The sequence below is a fragment of the Trypanosoma cruzi genome, genomic scaffold (genome assembly GCF_000209065.1).
Source record: "Trypanosoma cruzi strain CL Brener 1047053516629 genomic scaffold, whole genome shotgun sequence".
Classification (NCBI taxonomy): Eukaryota; Euglenozoa; class Kinetoplastea; order Trypanosomatida; family Trypanosomatidae; genus Trypanosoma; species Trypanosoma cruzi.
In genome coordinates, this window is record NW_001849342.1 from 64,625 (window position 1) to 79,172 (window position 14,548).

General features: G+C 51.3%; 2 protein-coding genes across 2 annotated transcripts, besides 27 other annotated features; both read right to left on the bottom strand.

Annotated features, from left to right (window-relative positions):
* Nucleotides 1-1,958: a sequence feature (heterozygous, Esmeraldo-like haplotype).
* Nucleotides 149-183: a microsatellite.
* Nucleotides 575-642: a microsatellite.
* Nucleotides 732-815: a microsatellite.
* Nucleotides 842-878: a sequence feature (A-rich).
* Nucleotides 887-918: a microsatellite.
* Nucleotides 936-958: a microsatellite.
* Nucleotides 1,012-1,039: a microsatellite.
* Nucleotides 1,078-1,131: a sequence feature (CT-rich).
* Nucleotides 1,132-1,156: a microsatellite.
* Nucleotides 1,157-1,172: a sequence feature (CT-rich).
* Nucleotides 1,281-1,313: a microsatellite.
* Nucleotides 1,411-1,436: a microsatellite.
* Nucleotides 1,769-4,252, bottom strand: Tc00.1047053510125.10 (pumilio/PUF RNA binding protein 6, putative; the record flags this gene model as incomplete). Its single annotated transcript, XM_802892.1, has 1 exon — nucleotides 1,769-4,252. The coding sequence occupies one exon, from the start codon at nucleotides 4,250-4,252 to the stop codon at nucleotides 1,769-1,771; it is 2,484 nt and encodes an 827-aa protein (XP_807985.1).
* Nucleotides 1,959-4,806: a sequence feature (haploid, Esmeraldo-like haplotype).
* Nucleotides 4,164-4,192: a microsatellite.
* Nucleotides 4,397-4,429: a microsatellite.
* Nucleotides 4,619-4,892: a mobile genetic element.
* Nucleotides 4,807-6,254: a sequence feature (areas not merged during assembly with more than two copies in the genome that could not be assigned to a particular haplotype).
* Nucleotides 4,970-5,099: a mobile genetic element.
* Nucleotides 5,831-5,888: a microsatellite.
* Nucleotides 6,249-6,379: a sequence feature (A-rich).
* Nucleotides 6,255-10,211: a sequence feature (heterozygous, Esmeraldo-like haplotype).
* Tc00.1047053510125.20 (trans-sialidase, putative) lies at nucleotides 6,475-9,639 on the bottom strand (the record flags this gene model as incomplete). The annotated part of the gene is made up of 1 exon (XM_802893.1): nucleotides 6,475-9,639. The coding sequence occupies one exon, from the start codon at nucleotides 9,637-9,639 to the stop codon at nucleotides 6,475-6,477; it is 3,165 nt and encodes a 1,054-aa protein (XP_807986.1).
* Nucleotides 10,212-10,815: a sequence feature (haploid, Esmeraldo-like haplotype).
* Nucleotides 10,471-14,548: a mobile genetic element.
* Nucleotides 10,506-10,553: a mobile genetic element.
* Nucleotides 10,816-14,548: a sequence feature (areas not merged during assembly with more than two copies in the genome that could not be assigned to a particular haplotype).
* Nucleotides 13,349-13,376: a microsatellite.

Below are 14,548 nucleotides of genomic sequence, written 5' to 3' on the forward strand. Positions count from 1 at the left end.
ACACATAAAAAGGAAAAGAAGAAACAAAAAACAAAAGGAAAAGGAGGGGAGGAGGGGCAAAGGGGACAGTGACACCGCATCAAAGACTTCGGGTCACAAACAAACAAAACAAACAGACAAAAAATAAACGGCCCCCCCCTCCCCCCCCTTTTTTTGTTTGTCGTTTTTTTTTTTTTTTTTTTTCCCTCCTCCCCTCTCAGATTTCTTCTTTTACCAAAATTCAGGCGTCATTTTAGTCGACCGGCCTCGTTTACGCCTATTCGTTGGGCTCGCCGGATGCATGCACCCCGTCTCCTCCCCACTCGTCACCTCTGTGCACCGCAATGTGGCACTCAAACACACAAAACAAAAAAGAGGGTGACTGAGTAAAGAAACACAAAAAGAGAAACTGCACTTCTCCCCTCTCCCCTGTCTCGCCCCCTCTTCCCACACATACATACATACATACAGAAAGAAAAAAACAACAACGACAACAACACATATTCAAATGCAGCTGCACATAAAAGAAGCATAGTAAAGATGCTCTTACTCACATCATCGTCACAAACGTGGTTCAAAGGAAAAAAAAAAGCCCATATACATTTACACATATGCATATATATAAGTGTATATATATACGTGTATATATATAAATGTATATATGCATCGAATTAACCCCCAAAAACGTTCATCTATTTACAATCTTTTTTATGCTTGTACTAGCGTAAATAGTATACATAAATACATCGTTCATATATATATATATATATATATATATATATATATATGTTGATATTTATAATAATATGTATATATATAGATATATATATTTATATCCATGGGCGCTGGGGTGGGACAGGACAAAAGAAAAAAAAAAAAAAACAAGAAAAGTAAAAGAAGCCTCACGCAGACAGACAGACAGACAGACAGACGCACAGATTCCGTAGTATCATGTGATATATATATATATATATATATACCAACAAATTGACATGCGTACTCCCTTTCCTTCCCTTTCCCCCTGAGCCCCCATCTCTCGCTCTCTCTCTCTCTCTCTTTCCCATTTCTTGTTTAACATTTATTTTTCCCTTTGCTAAACTTTTCCTTCCTTTTTCTTTTGTCTCCGTTCCTTTTCTTTGTGTTATTCTCCTTTTATTATTATTATTATTATTTTATTTTACTTTTTTTTTTTTAAATAAATTTATTTAGTACTCCACGCTTCTGCATCTCACGCACCGCACAGTTTCCCTTTTCTTCTCCACTTCCCTTCTTCTTCGTGCTACGTTCGTGTCATCCCTCCCCTTTTTTTTTTTTTTTTTTTCTTTTCTTTTCTTCTTCTCCCTCCTCGTCTCCACATCCATGCGTGCATGTCTCTCCCATACGACTCTGATCCTCCCCTCGAAGACCCGCTCTTCCTCCCCCTAACCCCTCAAAGAAAAAAAAAAAAAAAAAAAAAACCAAAACCCCCCCCCACCAACACGTATAGGGACGTCATGCGTGTCAAACACCAGGCGAAGAAAAGAAAAGAAAGAAATATTAATGGGAACAAATATGTTGTAATGGGGGAGGTGGGGAGGAGAGAGAGAAAAAGAAAAAGACAACAACAACAACAGAGTAACAAACTCCAATGGCATGTGCGTGGGTGGAAAAAGCAAGTTGAAACACCACCACCACCACCACTCTCCTCCCTCCTCAGCCACTTGCTTTCCTCCGTATTTATTTTTCTTTCCACCCGCCGCCACCCATTTCTTTGCTCGATCCTTCTGGGAGGTGACATACGGTGAGAGTACTACGCGTTGCCGTCAGCTTCAGCGATCCTCTTGCGGTGATGGGCATGGTTGCCCTTCCCACCTGAGCCTGGGTGGGCGGTAGAGAGGTTGAAGACAAGATCTTCTGGAGCCTTTACCAGTTCGCGGCGGACCAGGCGCTGCACAATGGGGGCACCGTAAGTGTAACTGCTGATGGGTATGAGGTACTTCTGAATGTTGTCAACCAGGCACCAGAACTGGTCCACATCCGCCGCGTCCAGTACACGCTGAGCAACATAATTGGCAAAGGGATTCTGCATCATGAGACAGAGCATACTTGGTGCCTCTTTGCCGTCTGAATGCACTTCAATCACTGGCCCTCCAGCGCTCTCCTTTTCCCGTTCGCGTTCCTTGTCACGTCGGCCTTTCTTTGCGTATCCGTTACGCTGCTTTTCAGTCTCTTCCTTCTTAACTGGGGGCAAACGCTTGAAGGCCAAGACTTCCACAGGTGCCGTTTCCAGGCCCTCCACGGGGGCGCAGAGCTTCTGAATAAGTTCCATGCGTTGTTCTGGGTCTGCGCGAACAAAGATCTTTTCCATGACATTGGAGGCAAATTTCTGCTTGCTAAACTCGTAGAAATCATCCTTCAACGCATTAAAAACACGAGTCACCTTATTTTCGTCCTTCATATGCTGTAACACATGTTGAATGACGTAGTTTCCATATTGATCTTTTGCCAAGGTATCAACGCATTTTAATATCTCTGAAAAGATGACTTCTTCTTGATCCGGGCAATGTTGCATGATACACTGAATCACACGACAACCATAGGCGTGAGTTGCCAACTCCATCACACGTCCCGTAAAGGCTGACACAATAAACCCACAACGTTGTGGCGTAACTTCCACACACTTTTGCACAACATGATTTCCATTTTGATCTTGAATACACTTCGCCACGTTTCCCTTTAGCTCTGCCAGTATAATATCTAGCCCCTCGGGAGGCATCACCTCAATGCATTTTTGAATCACACGGCAACCGTATGTTTGAAGGGTGAGAGACACCACATTATTTTGCAATCGCGTCGCTGCATGTGCCAGCTGACGTGCATTACCTACTTCAAGAAGTTTTTGCAACACATAATTGCCAAATATGTCTGTCACAAGGACCAGAGGGGATTCGAAGATTTCATGGAAGAGAGCGTCCACCTCATCATGGGTCGCACTCTCCACAGCTCTCTGGATAAATCGGCTACCTTCCTGATCCTGCGCAAACTCTACAGCGTAGCCCAAGATATGAGAAATGCGCCAATGGCTGATTGTGCCGTTCATAGCATCTACACGGAATTCTTCCAGACGCGCAGAGCGTGGTTGAAGCGGCTCGCTGTAGGGAACGCCACGACCTGACGGCTTCACACCAGCGGGATTCCATTTTCCACTGCTCGCCCCGCGGCCTCTCCCCCCACTTCCAGCGCCACCCCGTCTACCACGACCGCCTGCACCCTGCATCATACCCGGGTTATTAGCAGATCCCATCGCCACAAATGCGGGCTGCACATGCGTCGCATCAGGCATACTAGCCACAGCTGCGTTGTAATAACCAGTTACGGCGGAGTCAGTGTAATAATCAAATGGATTCATAGGTTCTTGTGTATAGTATTGCTGGTTCAGAGTTGGTAACGCATTTGTTCCCCCGCAAAAATCTGCCGTGGAATTCCATTCAGTGTAGAGAGGCTGGGTCGCCACGGGAGGGACGGCTTGCGGCACATCACGCTCATTATTATTGCTAGCACTGCTATTCTGCGCACCCATGCGAGAGTGAGCGTAGGCACGTAAAGTATTCGGCGTGGCCATAGTCGCTAACGGTGTTGGCGCATAAGCTCCAAAAAACTGCGTCCCCGGGCTCAGCATATTGTCATGTTGAAACCCAGCTGCGTAGGGGTTAAAAGAGTGTTGCTCGTTGGATTGCTGCAGGTTTTTCGCGTCCAGCTCTAAGCGAATGGCTCCCTTTCCAGTTTCCAACACTCCCCCTCCAGGCAAATTCATTCGCCCCGTCATACGTACTGTGGAGGTGCCCTCCCATGGCTCCTCAATAATATCCGTTGTGTTCTGGCGGGCATCTGTCAGTGGTGGGGGCAGCTGGCTTTCATGCAACCTCTTGCTGTTGTACCATCGCATGTACGCCACTGAGCGACGCATGTCTTCTGTAGGCTGTTTTCCTTCATGGAGAAGAAGCTCAAAATCCAATGCTGTATAGCGTGACCATGACGCTGATGAAGGCTGTTGCTGTGATCCCGGTTGGAGACCGCCAATAAACGGTTGCAACCGCTGTCGCTCCACGGTTCCGGCAAAGTTTCCGCGCATATGCGGTGCAAATGCCAGGGCAGAGCCAGTACCCATTCCATATTCACCGCTTGTATTCATCGATGGCATAGACTGTTGTTGTTGTTGTTGTTGCTGCTGCTGCTTTTGCACACGTTCGTCATCCTCATCCCAGGAGCGTTCTGCCACACCTAACGAGAACATATCGCTGCCTGAGTGTGTTTGTCTTCCTCTCTGTCCGTCCTTACAAATAATTGGATAAAATTTTGATCGTGAGTGTGTATCCGTATGCACTAGAGTCCAATAGATATCCCCTTTACAGCACAGGCATCAATTAAGAAAAGGATTAAGAAAAACAAAAAACAAAAAAAAAAAAAAAAACACATAAGCACGCATATATTGTAAGGAAAAGTATCAACAGGTCGCCAATCAAAGACTCACTGACCAACACATACAACAACAACAAATTTTTTACCATCCCCCGAACCGTTCCTCACATCCTTCTTATTTGCTCCACGTAAATATATTCTGATAGAACAGAACGCGACACAGCGCGCTTCATTCAAATTGTACAAATCTGTAACTTAAGGAGTGGCACACTTTGGGCTCTTCCAGCCACAAAAACCCCGCTGCAAGGGTGGGAATCGAAGCGGGTGGGTGGGACAACAAAAGAACTAAAAAAATCGTCCAGGCGTCATTGGTTCCCTGATTCCTTTAGTCGCGGTCAGTCAAAAGTCCATAAAATAGGGACGAACAGTCGTACAGAAATATATCTCCGTTTCATCAGGACACATATACATTAGGGACGCCAGCTTGCCCGCGAACATTCTCTTCACAAGCTTCTAATAAAACAAAGACATATTTCTGTGCTATTCCCTCCTATCGCTTCGAGTTCCTTTATTAGACAGCGATGGAAGGAATCAAGGAACCGATAACGTCAGTACGGTTTTTTTAGTTTTTTGTTGTCCCACCCACCCGCTTCGATTCCCACCCTTGCAGCGGGGTTTTTGTGGCTGGAAGAGCCCAAAGTGCGCCACTTCGCAAGCTATAAATACATATGCATCCAGTCCGAATAGAGCGTTCATCATGTCGCGAGAGTGGGGCCACCAGAATGTATGAATAAATACATACGCGGAGCAAACAACGAGGATTTGGCGAACCCACTGTCTCTCCATTGACTCATTCTTCTCCTCCGTCGTATTTTATTTGTATGGAAAAGTTTGTTGTCCGGTCAGCAGCCCAGGCAAACATTCCTTCCCTTCCTCTTCCTGTTTGCGTGTGTGCCACAGGCACGGTTTGATTCAAGTGGCATTGTCGCCTCCACGCAATCGCATCCTTCTGTTGCCGCATTTGCGGAGCCAATGGGCTTGGGCATCCAGAGCACACACACACACACACGGCCGCAACAAGAGGGACGGGGCGCATCCAAGTCCACGGCGCAGTCCTTCACTTCTCTCCGCCGCGACGGAATAGCGCTGCGCCTCGCAGCAGGTCGTGGCGGGTGGCGTCCCACACTCACAAATGAGGCACGGCGCACGCCACCCGCTCCCCTCCGAGTGCAGTCAGCAGGCCGGCACCCAGTCACCCCAGTGCCATCGCAAAGGGGGAACACAAACAATCGTCGTCGCGGACCATCGGTGTCCCTAGCAGGAAAGAAAGAAGAAGAAATGGGGGCGTGTCAGCAGCACAGCCGGCAGAGGGACAATCAACAGGACACGGAGACACAAAGTGACATGGGACACGGCACAGACGAAACAGAGACTGTAGTGATTTACCAAAACAAAAAGAAAAAGAAATGAAAAAAGAAAAAAAAGTAAAAGTAAAAAAAAGCAAAAGAAAAAACAATTGACTCGGCAGATATGTCATTTCATGTGCCACGCAGCACAATGCAACCGTGTTTTTGAGTTCATACATACTGCCTGCACGCACACAAATAAAAAAGGAATTGTACTCTCCCACCAGCCCACACAACATCCCTCACATTCCATGCGGCATCCGGCCTGCTCCTCCACTCCTCCTTTCGTGCAGTCCGTGGGACGCACGGCAATGAGGCCGGCACCGCGTGTGGACAAAAAAAAGCAAACAAAAGAGGGAGAAACACGTCACGCATGATGGTTTGTAGCAAGCGACCGTTTGGGGGGAAAAACACGCAAACAGGGGTGCTTATTATTTCAGCAGAGCACCAGCAAGAAAAAACACCAAAAACAAAAAACAGGAAAAAAAACAGAAAAAACAGGAGAAAAAAAAACAAAAAAAAAAAAAAAAAAAAAAAGGAAAAATAAAAGGAGAAGAAAAGAAAAAAGAGAAGAAAAGAAAAAGAAAAGAAAAAAACGAAGGTATCCTTGACAAAACTCATTGAGTACTGCTGGGATGCCGCTCAGTTGTTGCTCCACAGAATTTTGCAATTTTTCTCTCCCCAAATTTATTCAACAAAGAGCCGCAATGCCCCACAGCCCCAGAAGCAGCAGCAACAGCACCCGAGACACACACCCATGCACGGTGCTCTCAGCAAATAGAGCCATGGCCGACAACTCGCCCAAATGCGCGTGCTCAAGCAAAATGCCAGTGTCCGAGGGTATTGTTGCGTTGGACCCCGATGGGATCTTGGTCTCCCCAGGCGTGGTGTTTGTGTTGCCCGATGCGGTGTCGACCGTCTGTGGCACTTCCTTGACGTCTTCAGAAGAAGATTCTTCTCCTTCAGTCCGAGAGATGTCGTCGGTGTTCTCCGCGGATGTTGTTTCGGCGTCAGTCTTTGAAGGAGTGAGGCTGCTGTCTGAGTTCATTGTTCTCTCGGAACTTCTGTCCCTCGCCTCGAGGCTGAAACTTTGCTCCATGCCGGTGGTTCTGGTTCCAGTGGACTGCACGTTTTTGTTTTCAGCGGAAAGCTCAACGCTTTGTTGCACTTGGTGCTCACCGTCAGCTGGTGCAGCAACCGTGTCCATATCCGACGATACAGCCACTGAGGACGTTGTTCCGCTACTCCTGTCATTTGCCTCTCCCTCCTCCTCTGGTTGTTCTGTATCATTACTTTCAGAGGATCCTTTGACATCATTGAACTCCGTTAATTCCTCTGCCTGTAGGTCTTGTGTCTGCACATCTGAACCCCGCTGCATCGATTCATTGCCTTCATTCGGCGTGGCTTGCTGGGCCGTTCTGCCTTCGGAAAGCTGGGCATTGTCCTCTGGAAGAGAATTCCCTGCGATCTCCGCTGCGGTGGCGGGTTTAGGAACAGATGATCCCGCGGCAACCGTGGAAGGGGGCGCTGCAGGCACTGGATTATGGACGCTTTCTTCCTCTTGTTTATCAGTATCATCCTCAGTCAATTTCTCATGGCTGGTGGCGCTTTCTTCACTCCTTGACTCGGAAGCAACCGAAGCGTCTGTCCCGGCCACCTGTCCTGTGGACTGTTTCTCAACACCCAGTGATGGAATAGTGACTTTGCTGTCTGGGAGTTCATCCAGATCATCTTCAGACAGTTCCTCGTTGTACAGCATGACGTTGGTCACCGTCACGTGGCCACCCGTTGCACTTTGGTGCTTACTGTCCCCACCGATGTAAAAGTGTGAAATCCTGTGCAAGTCAAACAGACTCGTATTGTATTCCGTGTTGTGGATTTCCTCTCCGTCTACAAAGACAGTCCATTCATAATAATCCATTCGCAGTACCACCTGATATGTCTTGTTTGGCTCCCACTCATCATCATCATCTTCAAAATCTTCATAGCCTTCGGAAGCTTCATTATGAGGTGTGAACCCCCACTTTCTTTCGTGGGTGTACGACAGACCAAAGAGCACCGTGCCGTCGGTGTCATTCATTCTCACACCCATCAAAGGGATGCTGCTACTCTGCGGCACCTCGTGGATGGACACCGTCGCCACAAGAGTGAACTTGTTGTTCGCAAAGTAGTACGGCACAGTCTGCCCCATGTCGCCAACAGGCCACACCGCCCCTGCTCCGGGTCCTCTGAACGTCAATCCATTGGGAACCCTTCTCTCCCCATTCGTCACTGTTGCATTCACGCCGAGGTACTCGTCCCTCCATGTGTTTTCAGAGAAGTTACCGGACAAGAAGCCAACAAGCTCGTCAGTGGGAACAGGACCATTGCACGTACCCTTCGTTGGCAAGTCAACAGTGCCTCTGGAACCGGAACGGCATGATTGCAAGGCGCTGTCCAAATCCTTCCACGTCTTCACCACTTCCTTTATCCGCTCCAGCTGCTTCCCCAGGCTCACGGCGACAAGACTGTATGACCCGTCATCACCCTTCTTGTTCTCGTACACTGAGATCAACTTTTCATTCCCACTCTTCATCAACAGGGAGCTCGCGGCAGCGTCATCATCCTCACGGGATATCGGCCCAACATCATACACACGCGCCTTGTCCGTCACCCAAAGATGAAGCCGACCTTTTCCACCTTCATTGTCCTTCGCATACACCGGCGCGGTGATGAGCATCACCTCCTTTTCCTCAATGATTGCGGTGGTGGATCCACTCTGGACACCGTGCCCCTTTCGATTGTGTGAGCTGCCCCACACGCGGTTAATTGGCTCACCCAAAGTATTCCAATTGACTCCATCCGAGGTGGAACTGTAAACGTCATAGTAGCCTCCAGCACAATGAGCCATCATGAAGAGTTCCTCGCCGTATTTGTTTTCTTTCCACTTCACCAGGGTTGGATCCCTGCAGCCCTTACCAGTCGCCGTGTATGAAAGCTCCCATTTTTTGTCTGACGGGTTAAAACTCATGGACAGTAAAGCGCGCTCCTCATCACTGTTTTTGGCCTGCATGGGAAAAACAATCGTGCCGTCACGCATCACAGCACCCGATCCTCCACCGCCAATTAACTCGGTCAAGGAAACAGATTCTCTTTTTCCTTGAGGGTTCACCACATGGGTCTCATTCCATTTGATTTTCTTGGTCCCACCCTCATCAGCGAGAGTTCCCTTCACGAGTAAAAGGCCTGGCTCATTCTTACCTTCAACCTGCGGCTTTGTATGGCTGTAGTTTCCAAGGAGCACGTAAACACTGTCCTCAATTACAAGTGTCGTTGGTCGCTTTATGCCGTTCGTGGTGTGGAGGCCCTCAGACCCTTCCTTTAGAGGATCTGCGCCAAAGACAACTGGATCCGACGTCGAGATCTCGGTTGGACCAGCATCAACATTTAAACCAAGGTACTTTGACGCAATCCCAGTAAAGCTGAATTTGCTGCACTTGCCTCCATCCTTGCAATGGGCTTCAGCAATAGCAAATACATGACCCTGCACCTCAACGAGACTGGGACCACGAATCGAGCCATACTTACCACCAGCGTCAGAAACATCCTCCCAGTTGTCAAGCTTTTCCCATCTGATCCCCCTCAATGCATCAACTGCTTTCTTTACATTGCCCTCCCCAGCAGAAGCAGTTCCACCAATCCCACAGCACGTCATCACGAAAAGAAGAAGCAGCACCGCGGAAGCAAACACACGCCGGGACATGTTGGGCCTCTGCGGCTCACACTCTCTTCCTTCCCTCCTCCTTCCGCTGGATCCGGTCACGCGGCGACGGTCGTGTGTGCGGGGTGCCGTCACCGCAGCAACACGCGAGAGCATACAAATATATGTGTGTGGGCGGTGTGTGTGTGTGCTGTTGGTCCTTTCAGAGCCTTCAAATTACAGAGTAGCGAGTAGCGCTTGTTTGCTTTCCTTCCTAGCGTGTGTGTTCAAGAGGCGGAGAGGAGCACAGCGACAGCGGCAACACATCAGACACGTCCGTGGGGAGCAGAGGAGAGCACCCACGCGGAGAGCGGAGCACGAGACAAACAACAGTCTCAGGAAAACCACCGCCCACAGAAACGAGCAGCAACACGGCGGAGCCCAACACACACACGGTGCGAGGAGGGCACAGACCCTCTCACAGTCACCGCACCCACTTGCTCCGCACCGGCCACCACGGCCATCACGGCGGGCCGTCGGTGTGTGCGGGCCAGCCCTCCCGCAGTGCAACACGCCTCACACCCAACAGGGAAAGAAAGACAGACACACAGTGAGAGAGATGGACGGATGCCGTCAAGAGGCACTCACGATCCACACGGCGCGTGAGCATGCGGCCACATCCCCGCAGCCGACACACAGCGCACCCCGAGCGAGCAATCACCCCACAAGCTACACGCGGAAGTGGTGCCTCATCCATCCATGACGCGGCACACAAAATTTCACTGCCATCCAGCACCCAATGGGAAGTGGTGCGTCACTCCACGCGGCGACAGAAAGTGAATATTCACTGGGCCGCTTTCCTCATCCTGAAGTTACCAACAATAGAAGTCAAACAGGACGGGAATGAGAAGTAGATGAAAACAAGTGGGTTCACCACAACCTCAAAGTTTACACCAAGTAAGAGTGTGTGTATAAATACCACACGATGAACACAGTTGTGGCCCGCTCACTCCATTCGGATTCGATATATCTACTTTTATACGTTACGAAGTGGAAGAATTGGGGATCCTCCAGCCACAAGAAACCGCCGCTACCCTTCGCAAGTTCCACTCCTTCGCCAGGTCCTCGTATGTGAACACGCGACCGCGTGACACGCCATCTGCGGGGGTTTCCGCAGACCGTACGTAGGCAAAGTTTTTCTGTGCTCCGCGGGAGTCCAAAAGCCCTTGTATCCATTGCAGCTCACACGTCATGGCGTGCTATTTTGAGCTGCATTTATTCGCCGCTCCTCGCAGCGAAGTGCTGTGCGCCCCAACGTCCATGGTGGGTGGCAAGATGGCGGAAAGAGCCGATAAGGCTAAGCGTACCACGCGCGCCTCGGCCTGCATGATAAGAAAAGGCTTCCTCTCCCATTTCCCTCCGGCAATTTCAACGTCGCCGGGGTCTGGAATAAAAACGGCTCCCCATCCATGGAGCGATGCACCCGTGATGATGGCGGCCGATGCCTTTTCCGTGGGCTTGATGATTCGCTTACGATTATATTCTCGATCATATGTCGTAATCTCTCGCCCAAACCAACCGCTGCAGGTGAAAGATTCGCCGGGGATGTCTCCAGCACAATCCCTTGGTTAAGTGCCAATCATCGCCTTTGCACTGCCGTGATGAGAAAGTAGTAGGCACACAGGCGCCTGCCCAAAATGGCCGCCGCATATAAAAAGCGTGACGCCATAACCTCCATTTCCGCGATGGTTAAAGAATTGAGTGCCGGCAAGGCGCGTACAGACCGGAAAAACTTCTCACTCAGTGATACCGCACGGTGAGTGTGATCGAACTGCACCCCCAGAAAGGTGCACTGCGCAGCGCTCGATTCGCGATCCTCCCCCATCGTGGCGTGACGGCCGGCCGCATTACGAAGCACTTGGCTTCCCACAATGTCACATCGCTTTTCGACCCTGCAATGCGTATATTGTCGGTCCAAACGTCGACACGCAGCAATGGAGGTGCAGTCCAGAGAGGGTGAACCACCGTCGTCACCACCGCAATTGCCGAGGTAATAATAATCTGGAGAATTTCTGGGCTGGCCTTGCATCCCATTGGGAGCCGTGTAAGCTCCACCAGCGTGCCGTCCTCCACGCGGCATCAAAAGAGATGCCGTGTCTTCCGCGGTAAAAGGAGTTTGAAAAGGGATGCCTTTAAACCCAGGCATGAAGCGGCCTCGGCCAACACAGGCGGCAAACAACGGGAAATGTGCAAAAGAGGAGCATGAGCCTCATAAGGGTCGTCTCTGTTCTTGTCGCGTGGCCACGCGATTCATTGTCGCAATAAACCGGTGATTTCTCCTCCACAACCGAAAAAGGGGCATTATCCATCCGCCTGTTGCTGCAGACGAAGCGTCCTCGATTATTCCCGCTTCCCTCTATAATCGCGCGTCATCGACTGGAATCCTCCGTGAGCGTCCGCGCGCTTTACCGGAGAAGGATAGAGGGAAAGGGAACCGCCCAACGAGTCCCCATGCTTGCACGACTCTCTCCAAGGTAGCCGGGTTCAACCGGCCCCTGATCCGCTCTGGGTTCAATACGGGCACGTTGACTTGTTGCTGTAGCGGGACGGTTCGTTCATCTTGTGGAGTGGCCAGACGCGTCCTTGTCGCGCGTCTCGCTATTGTAGCAGCATGATGATAAAGATCATGAAAAAACGCTCCGCTGCTCTCAGCCAGGGCCTCTGCACTTCCGCAGCTTCTCCCTTTACAAAAATGCGACCAGTGACGACACCTGGGCCAGCAGTGTTGTGTACCTCCCCAAATATCGCACTGTGTTCTGGGGAAGGTCGAACGGGTCGAAGTGCTTCGCCAACTGCGAGATCACGTGTGGGTCAAAATTGTACGTCTCCACAATTTGAGCAGCGTGCCGCAACGCACCCCGTTTTGTGGGATGCGCCGATGCATTCCAAGAGGTCAGAGCTCGCCCCACGTGGGCGGTCGTAATATTCGTGAGCTTTTCGTTGTGTTGAAGTGCCCTGCATAAATTTATGGTGTCGAACGCATCCTGCCCTCGTGTCCTCACGAACCGCGAGGCGCGGTGGGGATCCGCCCTCGCCGTCTTCGGCGCCACGGACCAATCAAAAATTACGGTCCCGTCCGGCTCCAGTGTGACATTGTTGGGAGTCAAGGCCGCAATCCCGGACCAACGACTCGCCGTTATCCACGCAAGTCGAAAAACAACACGTTCCCTCCAATCGGCTCGGCCGCGGATAATTTCATCCCTCTCTTCCTCTGTCAAGGGGCGCGCCTGCTTCGTCTCGGATCGCGCCGCAATTCTTCGTGACCCCAGAATCACCATGTCCAGCGGGGTTGAATTCATTCCCAGTATGGACTGCAGCATCCTGGCGTACTGCTGTCGGGTCGATGGCGCCATATCCAATATTGCCACCAAAAAGGCCGCGCAGCTCTCCTCGTTCATCGGCTGTTCGTGCGTGCAGCAAAGCACCGAAAATCGAAAATTGCCCCACTAGTGACATTCTCTGCTCCTTCCTTTGCAGCGCACACATTTCTCAAGCCACCTCGTTCGCGCTCCTCATATGGCGGACCCAAAGCGGAGATGTCGGTGATTCTTCGTACCACAGTCGAGCGTCGTTGGCGGATAAGCTCCATTGCCCTTGTCGACGATTGCGTCGGGCGATTTGAGAGATCGGGTGGAGCATCGGCGGTGCGGTGCGACTCCATGTAGGAAGGGATGGGGCTGGTTTCTTCCGCCTTCATAAGCGGCCGGCAGCCCCTCGCCGTTTTTTGGCGGCCGCCCGTGCTGCAAGTCATTTCTTCTGGCTGCGCTGCGCACGTTGCATGTAGATGCGTCGTGTCCACAAATACGACACAATCGGCATCGCAACAGTCGTCGTTGTTGTTGTTGTTGTTGTTGGGTGGCTCGCCGTTACACGAGAGGCTGGGTTGCCCTCGCGAGGGTGTCAGCCCCGTGAACAGCCATGTGAAGACGGTCGCGAAGTTTGGAGAGCGGGATGCCGGGGTCGGATGCAATCGTGAGCTGCATCCGGAAGGTCCGCAGTAGGACCCTGCCAAAATCCATGAGCTGATCGGTGGGATCCCGATCTATCTCCAGTGCGCGCCTGCACGATACCAAACCGTCAAAGGCAACTTGAACCTGAGCGTCCGCCTGGTGCCAATAATAACTGTATGTGCATCGGGGGTCGACGAGGAGGACACCGGAGATGCCCTCATTCCATACACGCGGGACCCAAGTGGTGACGTCGAATGCAAGAAAATGCAGTAACTGAATCTCTGGACCGGAGTCATCTTCCAAGGATGAAGTGCGGGAGGGCAAAGGCATCGAGTGAGGGAGATGTGGTCTCCCCACATTGCCCTGAGACGTTTGGGTGTTGACCCGCCGTCTCTCTCCCGTGAGAGTGCGTTGGGGAAACGTGGATGCTGGCACGCCCCCAGCCATCAAACGATGCGGTTGGTGTGGCCGTGTGTTGATGCCATCGTCGCGCATGCATGCGTGGGGGCTCATCTGGCGGCCCTCTCCGAGAGGTGGGCGCTTCTCGTTGGCACGGCGTCTCCGTCCCGCAAGAAGACCGCCGGCCACCGCAATGTGACATTCGCGCGCCGAGAAGTAATTATGCGCCTCTTCCACCTGCGAGTAAAGCTGCGCACGCCGATTCCGAGCGTCGGCGATGGCGTTGGCGTGGTCGGTGCTCAGTCTCCGCCCTTCCAGCAATGGTCAGCCCTTGCTGGACCCCCAACCCCCGGGCAGCCCGCACACGATGGGCAGGAGCAATTGAGCCTCGAAATTTGGTACTTGAGGCGTCCGGAGACTCGCAATACGTCCCGCAATACTTCGTATCCTCCCTGTGCTTGGCGATGGTTCCTGAAACCAAGCGTAGGCCAGTCATTGTTGCAGCGACGGCTACCACCGGCATCCAACGGTCCGTGTTCATCAACGAAGGCGAGCTGCACCCGGACATCGCCGTACTGGCGTACCAAGTCCAACAGGCGGGCTCCAATGTCGTTCCACTCCGTCGCCGTGTAAAAGAAACCACTGTCATTTCCTTCAACCAGCTTGCAGGGATACCG